General features: G+C 42.7%; 1 protein-coding gene across 3 annotated transcripts in view; it reads right to left on the minus strand.

Moving 5' to 3' along the window:
* The window catches only part of LOC132828793 (rho guanine nucleotide exchange factor 18-like), a 217,815-nt gene that overhangs the window by 26,985 nt on the left and 175,100 nt on the right, over positions 1 to 15,730 (minus strand). For all 3 annotated transcript variants that reach the window (XM_060845889.1, XM_060845888.1, XM_060845890.1), the window contains 5 exons: positions 9,701 to 9,755; positions 5,220 to 5,364; positions 4,478 to 4,593; positions 3,830 to 3,970; positions 2,165 to 2,418 (listed from right to left, as the gene is read on the minus strand). In XM_060845889.1, coding sequence (XP_060701872.1) covers positions 2,165 to 2,418; positions 3,830 to 3,970; positions 4,478 to 4,593; positions 5,220 to 5,364; positions 9,701 to 9,755 — 711 coding nt within the window. The remainder of the gene's footprint in view (positions 1 to 2,164; positions 2,419 to 3,829; positions 3,971 to 4,477; positions 4,594 to 5,219; positions 5,365 to 9,700; positions 9,756 to 15,730) is intronic.

Here is a 15,730-nt window from a genome sequence, read left to right on the forward strand (position 1 = left end):
TCAAATTAAAAAGATACTGTCCAAAACTTGTTCTCTGCAAGATCTTACTTTACATTTTTGAACAAACTAACAAGAGGCACAAAACCAAAACATCAACAGTGATGGTGTAAAAGTTTTTTTTCATCATTTGATCTTTCAGACCTTGGTTGTGGGTTTACTCGCAGAAGTCATATGTGCTTTTGCACAAATGGCATCTTTCATAGACTAACCGCATGCAAATCTGAAGATTCTAAACCTTCAGTTTCATGCTTCAACAGTGTCTGCATTAGTCTGAAGGGTACACGCACATGTCCGTCTACGATCAGGGTCAAGTTAATTGATTATCACCTCAGCTCTCCCAGAATCCCATAGCATTACAACATTCTCAGTCCACAATTCCAGTTCCTTTTATTTTTTTTAAACAAATTAGGAAATACTTAGAAAGTTTGACTTTGCTACAGTTTTACTGTAGTAGCATAAAGCTCTGAGTCGGAAGTCTACACAAAAGCTTCCATGTATAACTCAAAGTTAGCCAACAAACTTTCAAACACTGACTCAATGAGAGATATTATTGAGTTAATGATACTTTTGTCCCGTTTTATGAACACATTTTTGAGCCATCCCACTTTTCTCCTCAATTGAAGAGACTATCAAATGAGGTTACAGTTCCACAGGGACTATTGGTTCTCTGGTGCTGTGTAGTAAACGCTTCAGAGAACACCTCTGGGCCGCCCGAACCAACCAACCCAATCACCCCGTGGCTCAACACTTTAACTCCCCCTCCCACTCCACCGAGGACATGCAGGTCCTTGGACTCCTCCACCGGCAGAACACAACTACACGACGGCTGGAGGAGGAGCGCCTCATCTTCCGCCTGGGAACCCTCCAACCACAAGGTATGAATTCAGATTTCTCCAGCTTCCTCATTTCCCCTCCCCCCACCTTGTCTCAGTCGGTTCCCTCAACTCAGCACCGCCCTCCTAACCTGCAATCCTCTTCCTGACCTCTCCGCCCCCACCCCACTCCGGCCTATCACCCTCACCTTGACCTCCTTCCACCTATCCCACCTCCATCGCCCCTCCCCCTAGTCCCTCCTCCCAACCATTTATCTCAGCCGGCTTGGCTCTCTCTCTCTTATTCCTGATGAAGGGCTTATGCTCGAAACGTCGAATTCTCTATTCCTGAGATGCTGCCTAACCTGCTGTGCTTTGACCAGCAACACATTTGCATCTCTGGTGCTGTGATCTTGCTGAGTGATTATCAGCTTCAACTATCAGGAGCTCAGCATGATTAGGATCCAGTGCAGATAGCAGAAGGGATGAATCAGTAGTGACAATAATGTCTTGTTGACACACGCTCTCTGCAACTCCAAGATACCAAAAGGTAATAAACAATGCTTTGCAAAGCATCAAGGCACCACAAATACTTTAGTCAACCAAATACAGTCATTCTCTTAATTTCAAGGGCTGACTGTAACATCCCACCATCAAATCAGTGGACAAATTACTTTCAAGCTTTAATTTGCGAAATGTACCTTGGAAGGCACCCAAACAGCAGCTGCTTATCACGTGATAAAGAGTTTTCCACCTCTGTCTCTACACCCACAACCAGAAACTAACCAGAAGCCGAAAGAGTCCGAAGATCTACCCCATTTCCAGAACCGCATAACTTAATAGAATGTGATGTGTGCACTCAATGCCAGAATACAGTTTTTGGGAAAATAATTTATCAACAACTCAATACATTCACTGTGATAACAGCAAGGGAGAGAGATAATGGCAGGGCATAAAATTTTTATTAATGGGACATGGACATCTCTGAACTGCTCTCGTTTAGTTGCGATTCACAGCATCACCGCCAAATAACTGCCTTCAAATCATTCCCAGGTCACACTATTCTCTGTACAAAGCAATTGGAATCTGCGAGAGAGATTAAGATCCTTCAATCATTGCAAAGAACCTGCCCTCTCCAGCATTGCTCACGGTGGATCGAGATGGTGACCGTTTGCAGGCTATTTAATCATGGGAATTATCAAGTAGGGAATTTCTGGGAGAAATCACAGGTATATGGCAAAAATCAGTTGATTTCTCCATCCTTGGGGGTACTAAAGGTAACTGCAACAAGTCCTTTCAGCCTTCCTCAGCCCACTCAGTGCAGATGTCAACATCCTACCTTTGCTCCCTACCTGTTGAGAGAGAACATCACCAATTTTCTGGATGAGGTAATTCCGGTCACTCCCTTCCTCCAAGGAATCTTTCCGCCGCTCCTTCAGCCTGGAAAAGAAAACTCCGTGGATTTCCAGCAGCTGGTGTAAACAGGGAAAGATTTTGCCAACAAGGTGTCTGTCACTGGGCTGGAGCTCCTCCTTCATTCCCCGATTGTATACGTGCAGCATGATTTTCAGAGTTCGGAGATGGTGCATCTCTGTCTGCATTAGTTCTGAAGGAGGCGGGTTTGTTTTAGAAACAGAGTTATGTCAGAAGATAGGAAAGTGACTTAGTCCAAACCTTTACAGGGTAGTTATAGAACAGAATGGCAAAAATACAGCAAGTTACACAATACCACCCAGACCCATCCTCTATTCTATTCTCATAATCGCACATTTCCCATGGCTAACCCACCTAGCCTACACAACCTTGGACACTATGGACAGTTTAGCATGGTCAATCCCAACTAACCCACACATCTTTGGACTGTGGGAAGAAATTGCAGGAAATGTACACAGACACAGGGAGATTGCCTGAGTGGATTTTGCACAGTCACCTAAGGGTAGTACCAAACCCGGGTCCCCTTGGCGCGGTGAAGCAGCAGTGCTAACCACACCACTCCAAGCATGAGTTTGCAGGGCAATTTCTGCAGTGGAAAACAAGACCACACGTTGAATTTGTAGGGACATGTTGTACTGTTGAGTGGAAGTACTGGGTATTAAGATAGAACACATCCACAATACTTCAACTTCACAGCACTGGCTCCAGTGACGGCTTATTAAGGCATATTATAGCCAGTGTGGAACTAAACAATGCATATATCAGGGCAGGGGAGAAACATACCCAAATATGCTTGGATCACAGCCAAAATTTCAACTCCTCAGCCTTGTCCAATGATTGATAGAATAGGCATGGGCATAGAAATTGAGGGGTTAGGACTAAACTCGGTCATACTTTGATCATAGAAGTAACTGTTAAAAATCATTCAAGAAATCAAATGAATACTGGTGAGGTACCTGAAGGTAGCGTGCTTGTTGTTTGTACATCTTGACTGTAACAAAAACTACACCAGTGGGGAGAAACCACATGCAAAAACCACAACCATCAACCGAAGACTCTCCATACATGTGTGAATTTGTAAAAACTCTCACTAAGTCTCAGTGGCTAGAGAAGGAAATCACATTGAGTCCCAAGTACAGAGCAACCTTAGTTATCCGAACCTCAATTATCCAAACTTCGGATTATCTGAACAAGATCAAAAGGTCCCTTAAAAATGTTAGCACTTATCCAAAAAAAAATACTCCGCACCCATCTCCTTCGGATAATTGAGATTGTTCTGTATAGCCCAGTGCAATTATCGTACTTTATTGCATGTACATTCCTGATGGTTTGCTAAGTCCAACTACAAGGTTAGGTAGGAAACGTAGCATGGAAGTGAGCGGTTATTAAGTTTAACCTGCTTTCAAAGGAATAGTCCCACATCAGGTTTGATACTAACTCACTGAGTCACCACAGGGCAACAAAATGAAGCCCACTGGCTTTTTCACTGGAAGCTGAGCAAACACTCAAGCACATGTTGAATAACAAGGTCAGCTGAACACAGTGCACAGACAATGGAGTGCTGATGAATACTGCAGTCTTACCATAAATGACATCCTGTCTTTTGATGACTTCTTTGCTCTGTTTCTTTGCGTATGCCTGATCCACTGCAAGACTCCACGATTCAGCCTCGAAATCTTGGCCATCTGCCTCCAACTCTGCCTTTAGAGAGGCATAAATGGTGTCTGAAACATGACAGGAAATTGAAAATTAAAAAGTTAGTCAGTCAGGGCACCATCTTCCCTTTGCCTCAAAAAAGTTTACAAAGCATTTCCGGGTCTCACCTGGTGCTGTGCAACCAGCACAAGAACAAACAAAACTCCCATTACAGAGCTGTGGAGACTGGGGTTCTCCTCCTCCAATGTACTGGATACAATTCATGACACTTGTCCACATCAGATCATTCAGTTCTTCAATCTAATCTCCTCCTGTCCCATTTCCCAGCTCGTGCATTTTACCTTTTTTTTAAACTGCTTTGTTTAAGTGATTGAAGCAATCAAGGTTTTATTTCTGGAGGTTCTCTTTTTTATGGAACTTCAAGTGGGATCACAGCTGATAGGAGGTTATAGCTTAACTCAAGCACTGTGCACACTATTATGCTGCTGGTGGCAGCATTTTGCAGCTGTCCCTGGATTGGATTGAATTGAATTGAATGCATGATACCCTCCCTCATCTGCACACGTCACAATTACCTTCTGCCACAAGTGACTCAATGGATGACGAAATTAGACTCTGGGCTTCCTCAGCAGAAGTCTTGGTTTTAGGGATTCCATTCTCCACTTCCTGCTCCATCTCCCCTGCAGTTATTCTAATAATAAAATGCAAAAGCATGTATTAAAAATAGGTGCGACATTAGGCATAAGTACAATTCCACTCACCTCTCCAATCAGATCAGACCTAAATATCTCCCAACTTAGAGAAACCGAGTGACATTTTTTCGTTAGTGCCAATCCACAATACCCCTATTTATTTATTTGTACTAACTTTATTTTTGGTATGGATTTTATGGCTAAAACCTTGTCGTTTGATTAACGTCACTGCCTATTTCTATAGCCAAAACTAAATGGATCTGACTAGATCCCATTCTGCAAATGGCTTTTTACTCAACATTTAATCCATCATAGATGTCACGATTAGCTTCCAGCTTGCTACTGTCTCCTAGGATCCAATGTTCTCGGTGTGGTAGATTTGAGGGATTTAGTTGGAATTGCTATGTGGTTCTGGTATCGCTAACGCAGGTCAGTGAAAATAATAGAGATGGTGTCACAATCATGGCACTCCAAACTGCTTCCCAATAGTTTAATTGTGTGAGGTTATAGTCCTCAGAACAACAGGGGCATTTTTTAAAACAAGATACAATCATTCCCAACTAACTGGGGCTTCATCTGTTTATCAATGTGAGTATTTCCTAACAACGTAGTAAGTTGTGCTAACCCGTGATTGGTGTAGCTAGTAACACTGGTTGAAGATGGTTGGGAAGGTCTCCTTGGTGGAACGGTCATGCCGATACTCCGCACAGCTCCAGACGTGCCATCAGTGGCCAGCAGTAAGCACCGAGGTTGTTCCTTCACTAAAGGCGCTGCAAAGGGAATGTTAGGTGTCAGAAAGCAAATTTAACCCTTTCTGCCCCTCAGATTGTCCTAATCTGCTATTCCTGCTCTGTCTCAGCTCCTTCAGCCCTAAACATCCTACACCCCACCTCCATTTCTCCAAATTCTACACCCCTCTCACTATTCTGTTCCCCACACTTTGCCCCCGACAATCTTGTAAAGATCACCTGGCTACAAAAAGACCAGGGCATATTTTCTAATCCACCAGCTCAGATGTTATTCCACACCTCTGGAGCAGGTGAGAATTGAACCCAGGTCTTCTGGCTTCAGCTGCTTCATCAATGACTTCCCTCCATCAAACGTGCAGAGTGGTATCTTCATGGATGACTGCAGATTGCTCAGAACGAGCCGTGACTCCTCAGACACAGAAGTAGCACAAGCTGATATGCAGTAAGACCTGGATGACATCCAAGCTTGGGTTGATACATGTCAAAACAACATTTGTGCCACACAAATTCAAGGCAATGACCATCTTCAACAGCCAATCAAATTCTTGCTGTTCAATGGCACTACTACTGCTGCATCTCTCACTATCAACATCCTATGAACAGTGGTCATAAACTGAGCTGGGCCAACCATTTAAATAATACGGCTCCAAGAGCAGGTCAGAGGCTGATAATTCTGTGGTGGGCAACCAACCTCCTGACTTCCCCACAACAAGTCCATCATTTACAAGACAAAGTCATTTTGGGAAAGCAAATCTTCGCAGGACTTCTATACTTAATGGTAAGGTCCTAGGGAGTGTTGCTGAACAAAGAAACCTTGGAGTGCAGGTTCATAGCTCCTTGAAAGTGGAGTCACAGGTAGATAGGATAGTGAAGGTGGTATTTGGTATGCTTTCCTTTATTGATCAGAATCTTGAATACAGACGTTGGGAGGTCATGTTGCAGCTGTACAGGACATTGGTTAGGTTACTGTTGGAATACTGCATGCAATTCTGGTCTCCTTCCTATCGGAAAGATGTTGTGAAACTAGAAAGGGTTCAGAAAAGATTTACAAGGATGTTGCCAGGGTTGGAGAGTTTGAGCTATCGGGAGAGGCTGAACAGGCTGGGGCTGTTTTCCCTGGAGTAGAGGCTGAGTGGTGACCTTATAGAGGTTTATAAAATCATGAGGGGCATGGATAGGGTAACTAGACATGGTTTTTTCCCTGGGGTCAGGGAGTCCAGAACTAGAGGGCATAGATTCAGAGTGAGAGGGGAAAGATATAAAAGAGACCCAAGAGGAAATTTTTTCATTCAGAGGATGGTGCGTGTATGGAATGAGCTGCCAGAGGATGTGGTGGAGGCTGGTACAATTGCAACACTTGAAAAGGCATCTGGATGGGTATATGAATAGGAAGGGTTTGGAGGGATATGGGCCAGGTACTGGCAGGAGGGACTAGATTGGGTTGGGATATCTGGTCAACATGGACGAGTAGGACTGAAGGATCTGTTTCTGTGCTGTATATCTCTATGACTCTCAGTTTGATGGAATATCCTCACTTGCCTGGATGAGCATTCCTTTAACAACATTCAACAAGCTTGACATCATCCAGGACCCAGCAGCCTCAGACTTGCACCACATTCAACCCCTTTCCACATCAATTCTCTTCACTCACGGAGGCAACAAGTGCATATTATCTACAATAGTGCACTACAGTAAGTTACCAAGGCTTCTCTGACAGCAACTAAACCCATGATGTCTAACACGTAGATGAACAAAGGCAGACGGGTGGTACAATCACCATCTTAAAAAGAGACCTAACTTTTTCCACAGAGGGCAGTGTGTCTATGGAATGAGCTACCAAAGGGACTGATAGATGCAGGCACAGTTACAACATTTGAGAGACATTTCAACAGGTACATGAACAGGAAAGGTTTACATGGAACAGAACAGTACAGCACAGTACAGACCCTTCAAGCCAGGGCCAAGTGCCTAACACACACCTGTCAATTTACTGCCATCCATATGCTTGCCCCGCAGTTGCTTAAGTGTCCCTAATGTCTCTGACTCTACATCACCGCTGGCAGTGCATTCCACACACCCACCACTCTAAGTAAAGAACCTACCTCTGACATCTCCCCTATACCTTCCTCCAATGACCTTAAAATCATGATCCCTCTGCCCTGGGGAAAAGTCTCTGTCTATCTACACTTCTCATTATCTTGTACACCTCTATCAAATCACCTCTCTTCCTCCTTGTCTCCAGTGTTTAGAGGCATATGGGTCAAATACAAGCAACTGGGACTAGTTTGGTTTGGAAACCTGGTCAGCATGGACGAGTTGGATTGAAGGGTCTACTTCCATGCTGCATGACTCGCATCAACTTGAATTGGAACAAGTTGCCATGCCTTCACTGTTACTGGGTCAACCCCTTTTCTGACTGCATGTGGGTATACCAACACTCAAGGAGTGCAGCTAATCAAGAAGGTAGCTCACCACCATCATCTGGAGGGAAATTTGGGATGGGTAATAAATAATGGCACCCACATCCAATGAATGAATTTTTTTTTTAAAAAAAAAAGGTCTAGCTGCCCTCTTGGCTCAGTTCCTGGCAGCTATGTTTCCAAACTACACTTATAGTTGGGACAAGGTGGCAATTTGACTCAGAGGTTCCAAGATAGATTGTGGAAATACAACATTGCTAAGGTAAGGAAGTAACCATTTACAATAGGGGCTAAGACACAGACAGAATGAAGAGACAGCTTCAAATGTATAAAACCCCAGGTTGGTATCTATCTGCAACTGTGCAATGCTGCTTGCTGCCTCAATATGAAAGTGAGTAATACATCACCTCTACAGGCCAAAAAAAAAGTTTTTCACTGTGCAATCCATTATTCGCACAGGGCAACACAACCTGAGGCTGCTTGGAGATATAATGTGTTCTTTTAAAAATCAGTGCTGGCTGACAGCTCATAGGCTACAACGCCACATTCATTAACACTGCAGCCTCTGAGAAGACTTGGAACAGAGTGACCCAAGTGGTACAATCTGCCTCTGAGGAGAATGAGTGATGTACATTTGGCAATTTCAGAAACTCAAGCTCAAATCAGCCAGCGCTCTCAATTTAGTACAAACCACAGGATTGCTCAAAACTCTTGCATTAGCCTTCTTTCCTGTACAATCTTATTTTTAAAAAGCATGCAGTTTAACCTTGATAGGAGTAATGAAATATTTAGACAGAAAAGGTGCTGTATAAATACGAATGTTATAGCTTTAACGATAGCTCTTCCACAACATTGGCCACAGAGACAGGATGAAGTGATCTACCTCCCGAGTCCATGAGTCATTCCTGCTGGTACACAGCTAAGTGATTTGCAGTTCAAAGCAGCTGAGTTCCTAAAGGTACAACTAAGTAGAAGACTGCTGTAGACATGAGCAACATTGAATCATGATCCCCAAATAAGGAGTTGTTTCTTTTTTTAATTATTTCATAGGATGTGGACAAGGACAGAGTTTGCAGCGCATCCCGAGTTACCCTTGAACCAAGGCTCAGCCATCTCAGAGAGCAGTTAAGAGTCAACCACATTGTTGTGGGTCTAGAGTCACACATAGGCCAGACCAGGCAAGGATGATAGAATTCCTTCCCAATAAAGAACATTAATGAATCAGGTGCTTTTTTTAAAAATGTAACAATCAATGTTAGTTTCAGGGCTACTATTTCTGTGACAAGTTTCATGTTCCCGGTTTATTAACGGAATTTAAATTCCGCAAAAGTCTGTGATGGAATTTGAACTTCTGTCCTTAGCTTTATGTCACATGTCAGATTTTAAACCATTTCTATAAACCAGTGTACAATGAGACAAAGTGCAGAAACATAAGTATGGAAGATGTTTTCACAAAATAAAGCCTTTGCATGTCAGCAAATCACCAGCATTGATCTTACTGTGAGGTTATAAATGTTCAAAGTGGCACTCCTGCCCTGGTTTGGGATGTGGGCAGGCACCAAACTATGCTACATTGCAACATTTACCCACTAAACTAATCATCCACAACTCCATTATCCTAACTTGTACCCATTATCACTGACTCACCACCCATGTTCACTGACATGTAGTTGCAACAGCTTTCATAGTCACTGTAACCTCTGCCAGTCTAAAACAATCACCAACATATTTGTGCTACTATAACTCTGACCTCTTGTTTAAATCTGATTTTCATTACCCCATGCTGGCACAGGAAAAGCTTGAGGGACAAGCTGGTCTTCACTGTCCTTGCTTACAGGGTGTTGGGGAGGGAGGGAAAAAAAAACAGAGAAACAGTAAGGAGATCAAATCCAACTGTCTCCTGCATTAGATAAACATAAATTGTTAACAAAACTCACCAGACTGGGCAGTGTTCTGTGGACTTCCAGAATATTTTTGCTGGGAATCCTTTTGCTGTTGAAACAAAGAAGAGAGTTTTGACCAGAAGGCATCAATTTACTGGATTCCAACACCACACAACTGAGATCTCAGTATTCACTTTCTAGCTTATTATCACTGTCACCAAAGTCGACTGAATGCTTTCATAACAATAGCAGAGTTTCTGGTATTGTCTTTTGAAAATTAAAATGTGGGGCCAAGAAAGAGAGTGTGTGTGTTAAAGGTTACTGAGCAAACTATGTAACATGTACTTGGGATCTCCAGAGAGGTGTCAATAGTCAGTTTTAAAAAAAGCTATTTAAGGTCTCTCATATGAAAGTTTGAAAACAGTCAAGCGGCTTTTGAAGTTACAAAGAAACTTACTAGAATGAATAATGAAAATACATTGTTGCTGGAGATTTAGCATTAATGGATCAATTTAAAAATCAGAAGCAAGGTGAACATTTAGAAGAAACAGCTCTGAAATGAGATGTTGGAGTACAGAATGTTTTACTGAGATAATGACTGAGGCAGACACGATGGGCCAAGTGGACTCCTCCTGTTGTGTAAACTCCTATGGCTGAATAACAAACAGGATGTGCCAGTCAGAACAATAGTAGAACCGCGTCCTGGGAACAGTGAAATATTCTGCTCAGTGATGACATTTCTGATTTCCAAGCATCTGCATATCATTAGGGCACTGAAGAGTAAAATTAGGAGGTTTTTTTAATAGCAGGTAAATCACCCAACTACAACATATTCCAAAAGACTGCAGTTTGCAATACATACAGTTGTGTGCTCACAGAATATTGCAGCCAGGGAGAAGAGCAGCAAATAACTGGGGGAAGCCATACTGCTATCGTCACTGGACTAGTAATCCAAAAGGCACAGACTAATGCTTTCAGGAAATAGATACTAACCCCATTATGTTTGTTGGTGATTAAAAGCTAATCTATTGGAGACCACAAGACCACTGTCATTAAAAACCCATTTGATTTACTCATGTCCTTTTGGGAAGATGATCTGACCTATGTGAGATAACAGACCCACAGTATGGTGATGTGGTCCACTCCTAACTGCCCTCTGCGATGGCCTAGCAAGCCACTCAGTTGTATCAAGTTACTGCACAGTCTAAAGAAAGAAAAAAAAAGTCAGATGGACTCCTCATTATCAAATGAGGCACTTGAAATGACTACAGCCCTGGCGTAAAGTCCTTCTTATTAAATTCTGGAGACGTGAGCCAAAACCGGAGAGCTCTTCTACAGACCAGTCAAGCAGCAGCTGACAGTCACTCATGAAATCATAAAGACAAGAGCTGAAAAACCACTAACACGGTGCCTTGGCATTCTCGGTCACAGTGAACAGACTCACGAGATGTGACAGCATATTAGTACACGGTTGATAGGGAACTGCCTTGAAAGTTCTCTATAATTACTCCAGATGATATTAAGTTTCTTGGCTTCAGGGTAAACATGTGCAAGGAAACCTCCTGCTGATTACCACGGCAACATGGAAAATTGCTCAGGTCTGTCCTGTCCACAAAAGGCAGGACAAATCCAAACCAGTCAACTCCAGCCAAACTGTTAACAATTGAATCATCAACATAATGACAGAAGGGGTCTTTAACAGTTTTATCAGGGGCATTTGATCTCAAATAACTTGCTCACTAATGCTCAATTTGGGGACAAAACAGTGAGAAAGACAGACAAATGACTTTGATGCCTCTGGTTCTAGTTACAGATTGCAGATGGAGAAAATAAAAATCAATCTTGCAATTGCAAGGTGACAGGCCGGCTAAGAAATGATGATCGTGCTTGTGATGCACAGCTGTGGAACAGCCCAGACTTTCATATGACAAATTGGATGAATGCAGATTGAATCGTTTGACAAAATGCACAAGTCATTTCCTCTCTGTCAATGTTGCTAAAACTTGAACCCAGCTTGCATTAGCCTTAGGACAGAAGGTATGTTTGAAATAAAGTACATGTGAAACATTCCCGTTCATTAAGCAGTTGTAAATTAAAATGTGTCTTGCTTCAAAATATTTGCCCATTTTGACCTGAGGATATCTAAAGCAACTTTCCCTCTGTCCTTACAGCTTTCAGTAGTAAATTGTTCCGAACGCTAACTATCATCCTGTGCAACTTCCTGCAAGACTCATCTCCCTGCGACTTCCACAGGCTTCAGCCCATGCACAAGCCTCCTTGGAATACAGCACAGAGTTAGCAGATTCAGAGAAAAGCTGGTACAAGAAAAGAATGCCATTATGTTGAAAAAGTAAGATCTGTTCTGCTGGAGATTACAGATATAGCATGATGATGGAAGCGTTACTCTACTTTGAGCCCATAAAAGGATCCTCAGCTGGGAATGATTGGCATCTGTTGCTACTCAGTGGAATCGATCAAGTTGAAATGGATGAGAGTTACGAGTGACCTTCACAAGACTGTGAAAATCACTTGCAATATCTCAGCAGCAGGCCAAATACTTAGACCTTTGAACGTCAACTGACTTAATCTAAAACACCAGCTGGGCGCGTAGGTTTACCTGTGTATTTAAGCACAATGAATGACTGACTGCACTTGGGGGTGGGATGGGGTGGGGGGTGGGGGACGGAGAAGAAAAAAAATCAGGTAATGATTATAACCCGAGTGTGCATGTAAATAAATGGACTGTGTTTCAATTCACTCCTGCAGCTCTAGAGTCAGCCTTGTAGCATTTAAGATATCTTCACTGCAGTTGGCTAATACGTATTGTGGAGGCTTATGTTAATCACTGTTTACCTTGAAGTGAACATATCATTAACACTTTGACACTCCTAATTAACTGGACCTTTCAGGAAGGGTCAAAGCTCTGGCAGTGCCAATGGTGACAGAGACCCACAGGCACACCCTGAGTTCATGCTACATTTATATCAACGTTGTTGTGATTGTCATTGGCAGGTAGGATCAAGGAAAATCATAAAGCAGGTGTATCAGCAATAAACAAATGACTAGAAAAAAGATTAGGGCCAAAGATGGGAAGTTGTGAGAGAGTCCGAGGAGATAGGGGAAGTATTCACTCTGGAAAAAGACAATCTTGTCAAGGAGAATACTGAGATACAGGCTAACAGACTAGACGGGATTGAGGTTCACAAGGAGGTGGTGTTAGCAATTCTGGACAGTGTGAAAATAGCTAAGCACCCAGGGCGGGATGGGATTTATCCAAGGATTCTCTGGGAAGTCAGGGAGGAGATTGGAACTTTTGGCGTTGATCTTTATGTCGTCATTGTCTACAGGAATGGTGCCAGAAGACTGGAGGATGGCAAATGTTCAAGGAGGGGAGTAGAGACAACCCTGGTAATTATAGAGCAGTGAGCCTTATTTCTGTTATGGGTAAAATGTTGGAAAGGATAAGAGATAGGATTTATAATCATTTAGAAAGGAATAATTTGATTACGGATAGTCAACACTTTCGAGAAGGGTAGGTCATGCCTCACATACCACATTAAGTCCTTTGAGATGGTGACCAAACACAGGTGGATAATGGTTAAGCGGTTGATGTGGTGTATATGAACTTTAGTAAGGAGTTTGATAAGGTGCCCCATAGTAGACCATTGCACAAAACATGGAGGCATGGGATTGAGGGTGATTCTGCAGTTTGGTTCAGAAATTGGTTAGCTGAAAGAAGACAGAGGGTGGCGGTTGATGGGAAATGTTCACCTGGGAGTTCAGTTATAGTGGTGTACTGCAAGAATCTGTTTTGGGGCCACTGCTGTTTTCCATTTTTATAAATGACCTGGATGAGGGTGTAGAAGGAAGGATTAGTAAATTTGTAGATGACACTAAGGTCGGGGGGGGTGTGGATAGTGCTGAAGGATGTTGCAGGTTACAGAGAGACATAGATAAGCTGCAGAGCTGGACTGAGCGGTGGTAAATGGAGAGGTGTGAGGTGATTCACTTTGGAAGGAGTTACAGAATTAAAGAATACTGGGCTAATGGTAAGATTCTTGGTAGTGTAGATGAGCAGAGAGATCTCTGTGTCAATGTACATAGATCCCTGAAAGTTGCCACCAAATTGATAAAGGTTGTTAAAGAGGCATATGGTGTATTAGCCTTAATTGTAGAGAGATTGCATTTCAGAACCATGAAGTCATGTTGCAGCTGTACAAAACTCTGGTGTGCCTGCACTTAGGAGTATTGCGTACAGTTCTGGTCGCTACATTATAGGAAGGACGTGGAAGCATTGGAAGGGGTTCAGAGGAGATTTACCAGGATGTTGCCTGGTATGGAAGATCTTACAAGGAAAGGCTGAGGGACTTGAGGCTGTTTTTGTTAGAGAGAAGGTTGAGAGGTGACTTAATTGAGACATACATGATCAGAGGGTTAGATAAGGTGGACAGGGAGAGCCTTTTTCCTCAGATGGTGATGGCTAGCACGAGGGGGCGTCGCTTTAAATTGAGGGGTGATAGATATAGGACAGATGTTGGAGATAGTTTCTTTAGGCAGAGTAGGAGGGGCATGGAAGCCTCTTTTTGGAACGGTGGACAACTCGCCACTTTAAGGGCATTTAAATGGTCATTGGATAGACATATGGATGAAAGTGAAATAGTGTAGGATAGATGGGCTTCAGATTGGTTTCGCAGGTTGGTGCAATATCTAGGGCCAAAGGGCCTGTACTGTGCTGTAATGTTCTATGTTCGATGCTGCTGGTGCCAGTGCCAATCCTGGCAATCCAAATGAGACATTACAGCTGGAGAAAATCAAACTGCCAATACAGTTTACTTTGCCAGCTAAGGCAACCCTTCTCTTCCCAATCTATATTAACATCCTCAATCTTGGTGTCCAGGGCACAATTTCAATACTTTTAGATGGCACGCAATCTGTAAGCATTGTGAATCATGAGGTGGTTCAAACAAGAATGGCAGGTGAAATTGAATGCAGAGAAGCATGAAGTGACTCATTTTAGTCACTATAAAGTGCAGAAACAAAAAGGTACAATTCAACAGGTGGTGTTGAAGCAGTGTGACCTGATATATCTGTTAATCATTGCCAGGCCAGAATACGAGCACAGTTACTAAAGCATACAGCACCCTGGAAGGAGTCTTGTAGTGCAGTGGTACAACCCCTGGACAAGGTGGCCTGGGTTAAGTCCCACCTGCTCCAGAGGTATGTCATACCATCTCTGCACAGGCTGGTTAGGGAAATATCTACAGCATTCTGGGGTTTTCTGAATTGTGCCATAAAATACAGCAGCAAGGTATTCTGTTGTACCTGCATAATCATCCCAATTTGGTTAAATGACCATATCATGTCAAGTTCTGGACATCACACTTGAAGAAAAATGTAAATGTTATTAAAGATGATTCAAGAGAGTGGAGTTCTCATCCCTAGAACCAGTTATGTAAATAAATCAATAAAGTTGGGAATGTGTTATAGGTTGAGAGCAGATTTGATATAGGTTTTCAAATCCATGAAGTGTCCATACAAAGTCAGTAAGGAGACACTAATCTCATTAGCAAAAGGTCTGAGAACCAGCAGATACAGATTTAAAGCTGGCTGGCAAAACAAGAGCAAGGTTTACTATAAGGAGGTATGCAACAAATATTTCAGATCTGGAATATAGTGCCCAAGAGTGTGGCAGAAGCAGGGCCAACTGAGGCTTTCAAATATGAATTGAATCATCAGTCAGAGCCATACAGCATGGAAACAGACGGTTTGGTCCAACTAGTCCATGCCAACCATAATCCCCAACTAAACTAACTCCACCTGCCTGTCCTTGGCCCATATCCCTTCAAACATTTCTCATTCGTGAATTTATCCAAATGTTTTTAAATGCTGTAACTGTACCCACATCCACCTTTCCTCTGGTAGTTCAGTCCACACACAAATCACTGTAAAAAGGTTGCCCCCATGTCGTTTTTAAATCTTCCTCCCCTCACATTAAAAAATATGTCCCCTAGTCTTGAAATTCCCCACCCTAGGGAAATAAACAACTGCCATTCACCTTATGTACGCCCCATGCTTTCATAAACT

This window comes from Hemiscyllium ocellatum, chromosome 28 (assembly GCF_020745735.1).
Source record: "Hemiscyllium ocellatum isolate sHemOce1 chromosome 28, sHemOce1.pat.X.cur, whole genome shotgun sequence".
Lineage (NCBI taxonomy): Eukaryota > Metazoa > Chordata > Chondrichthyes > Orectolobiformes > Hemiscylliidae > Hemiscyllium > Hemiscyllium ocellatum.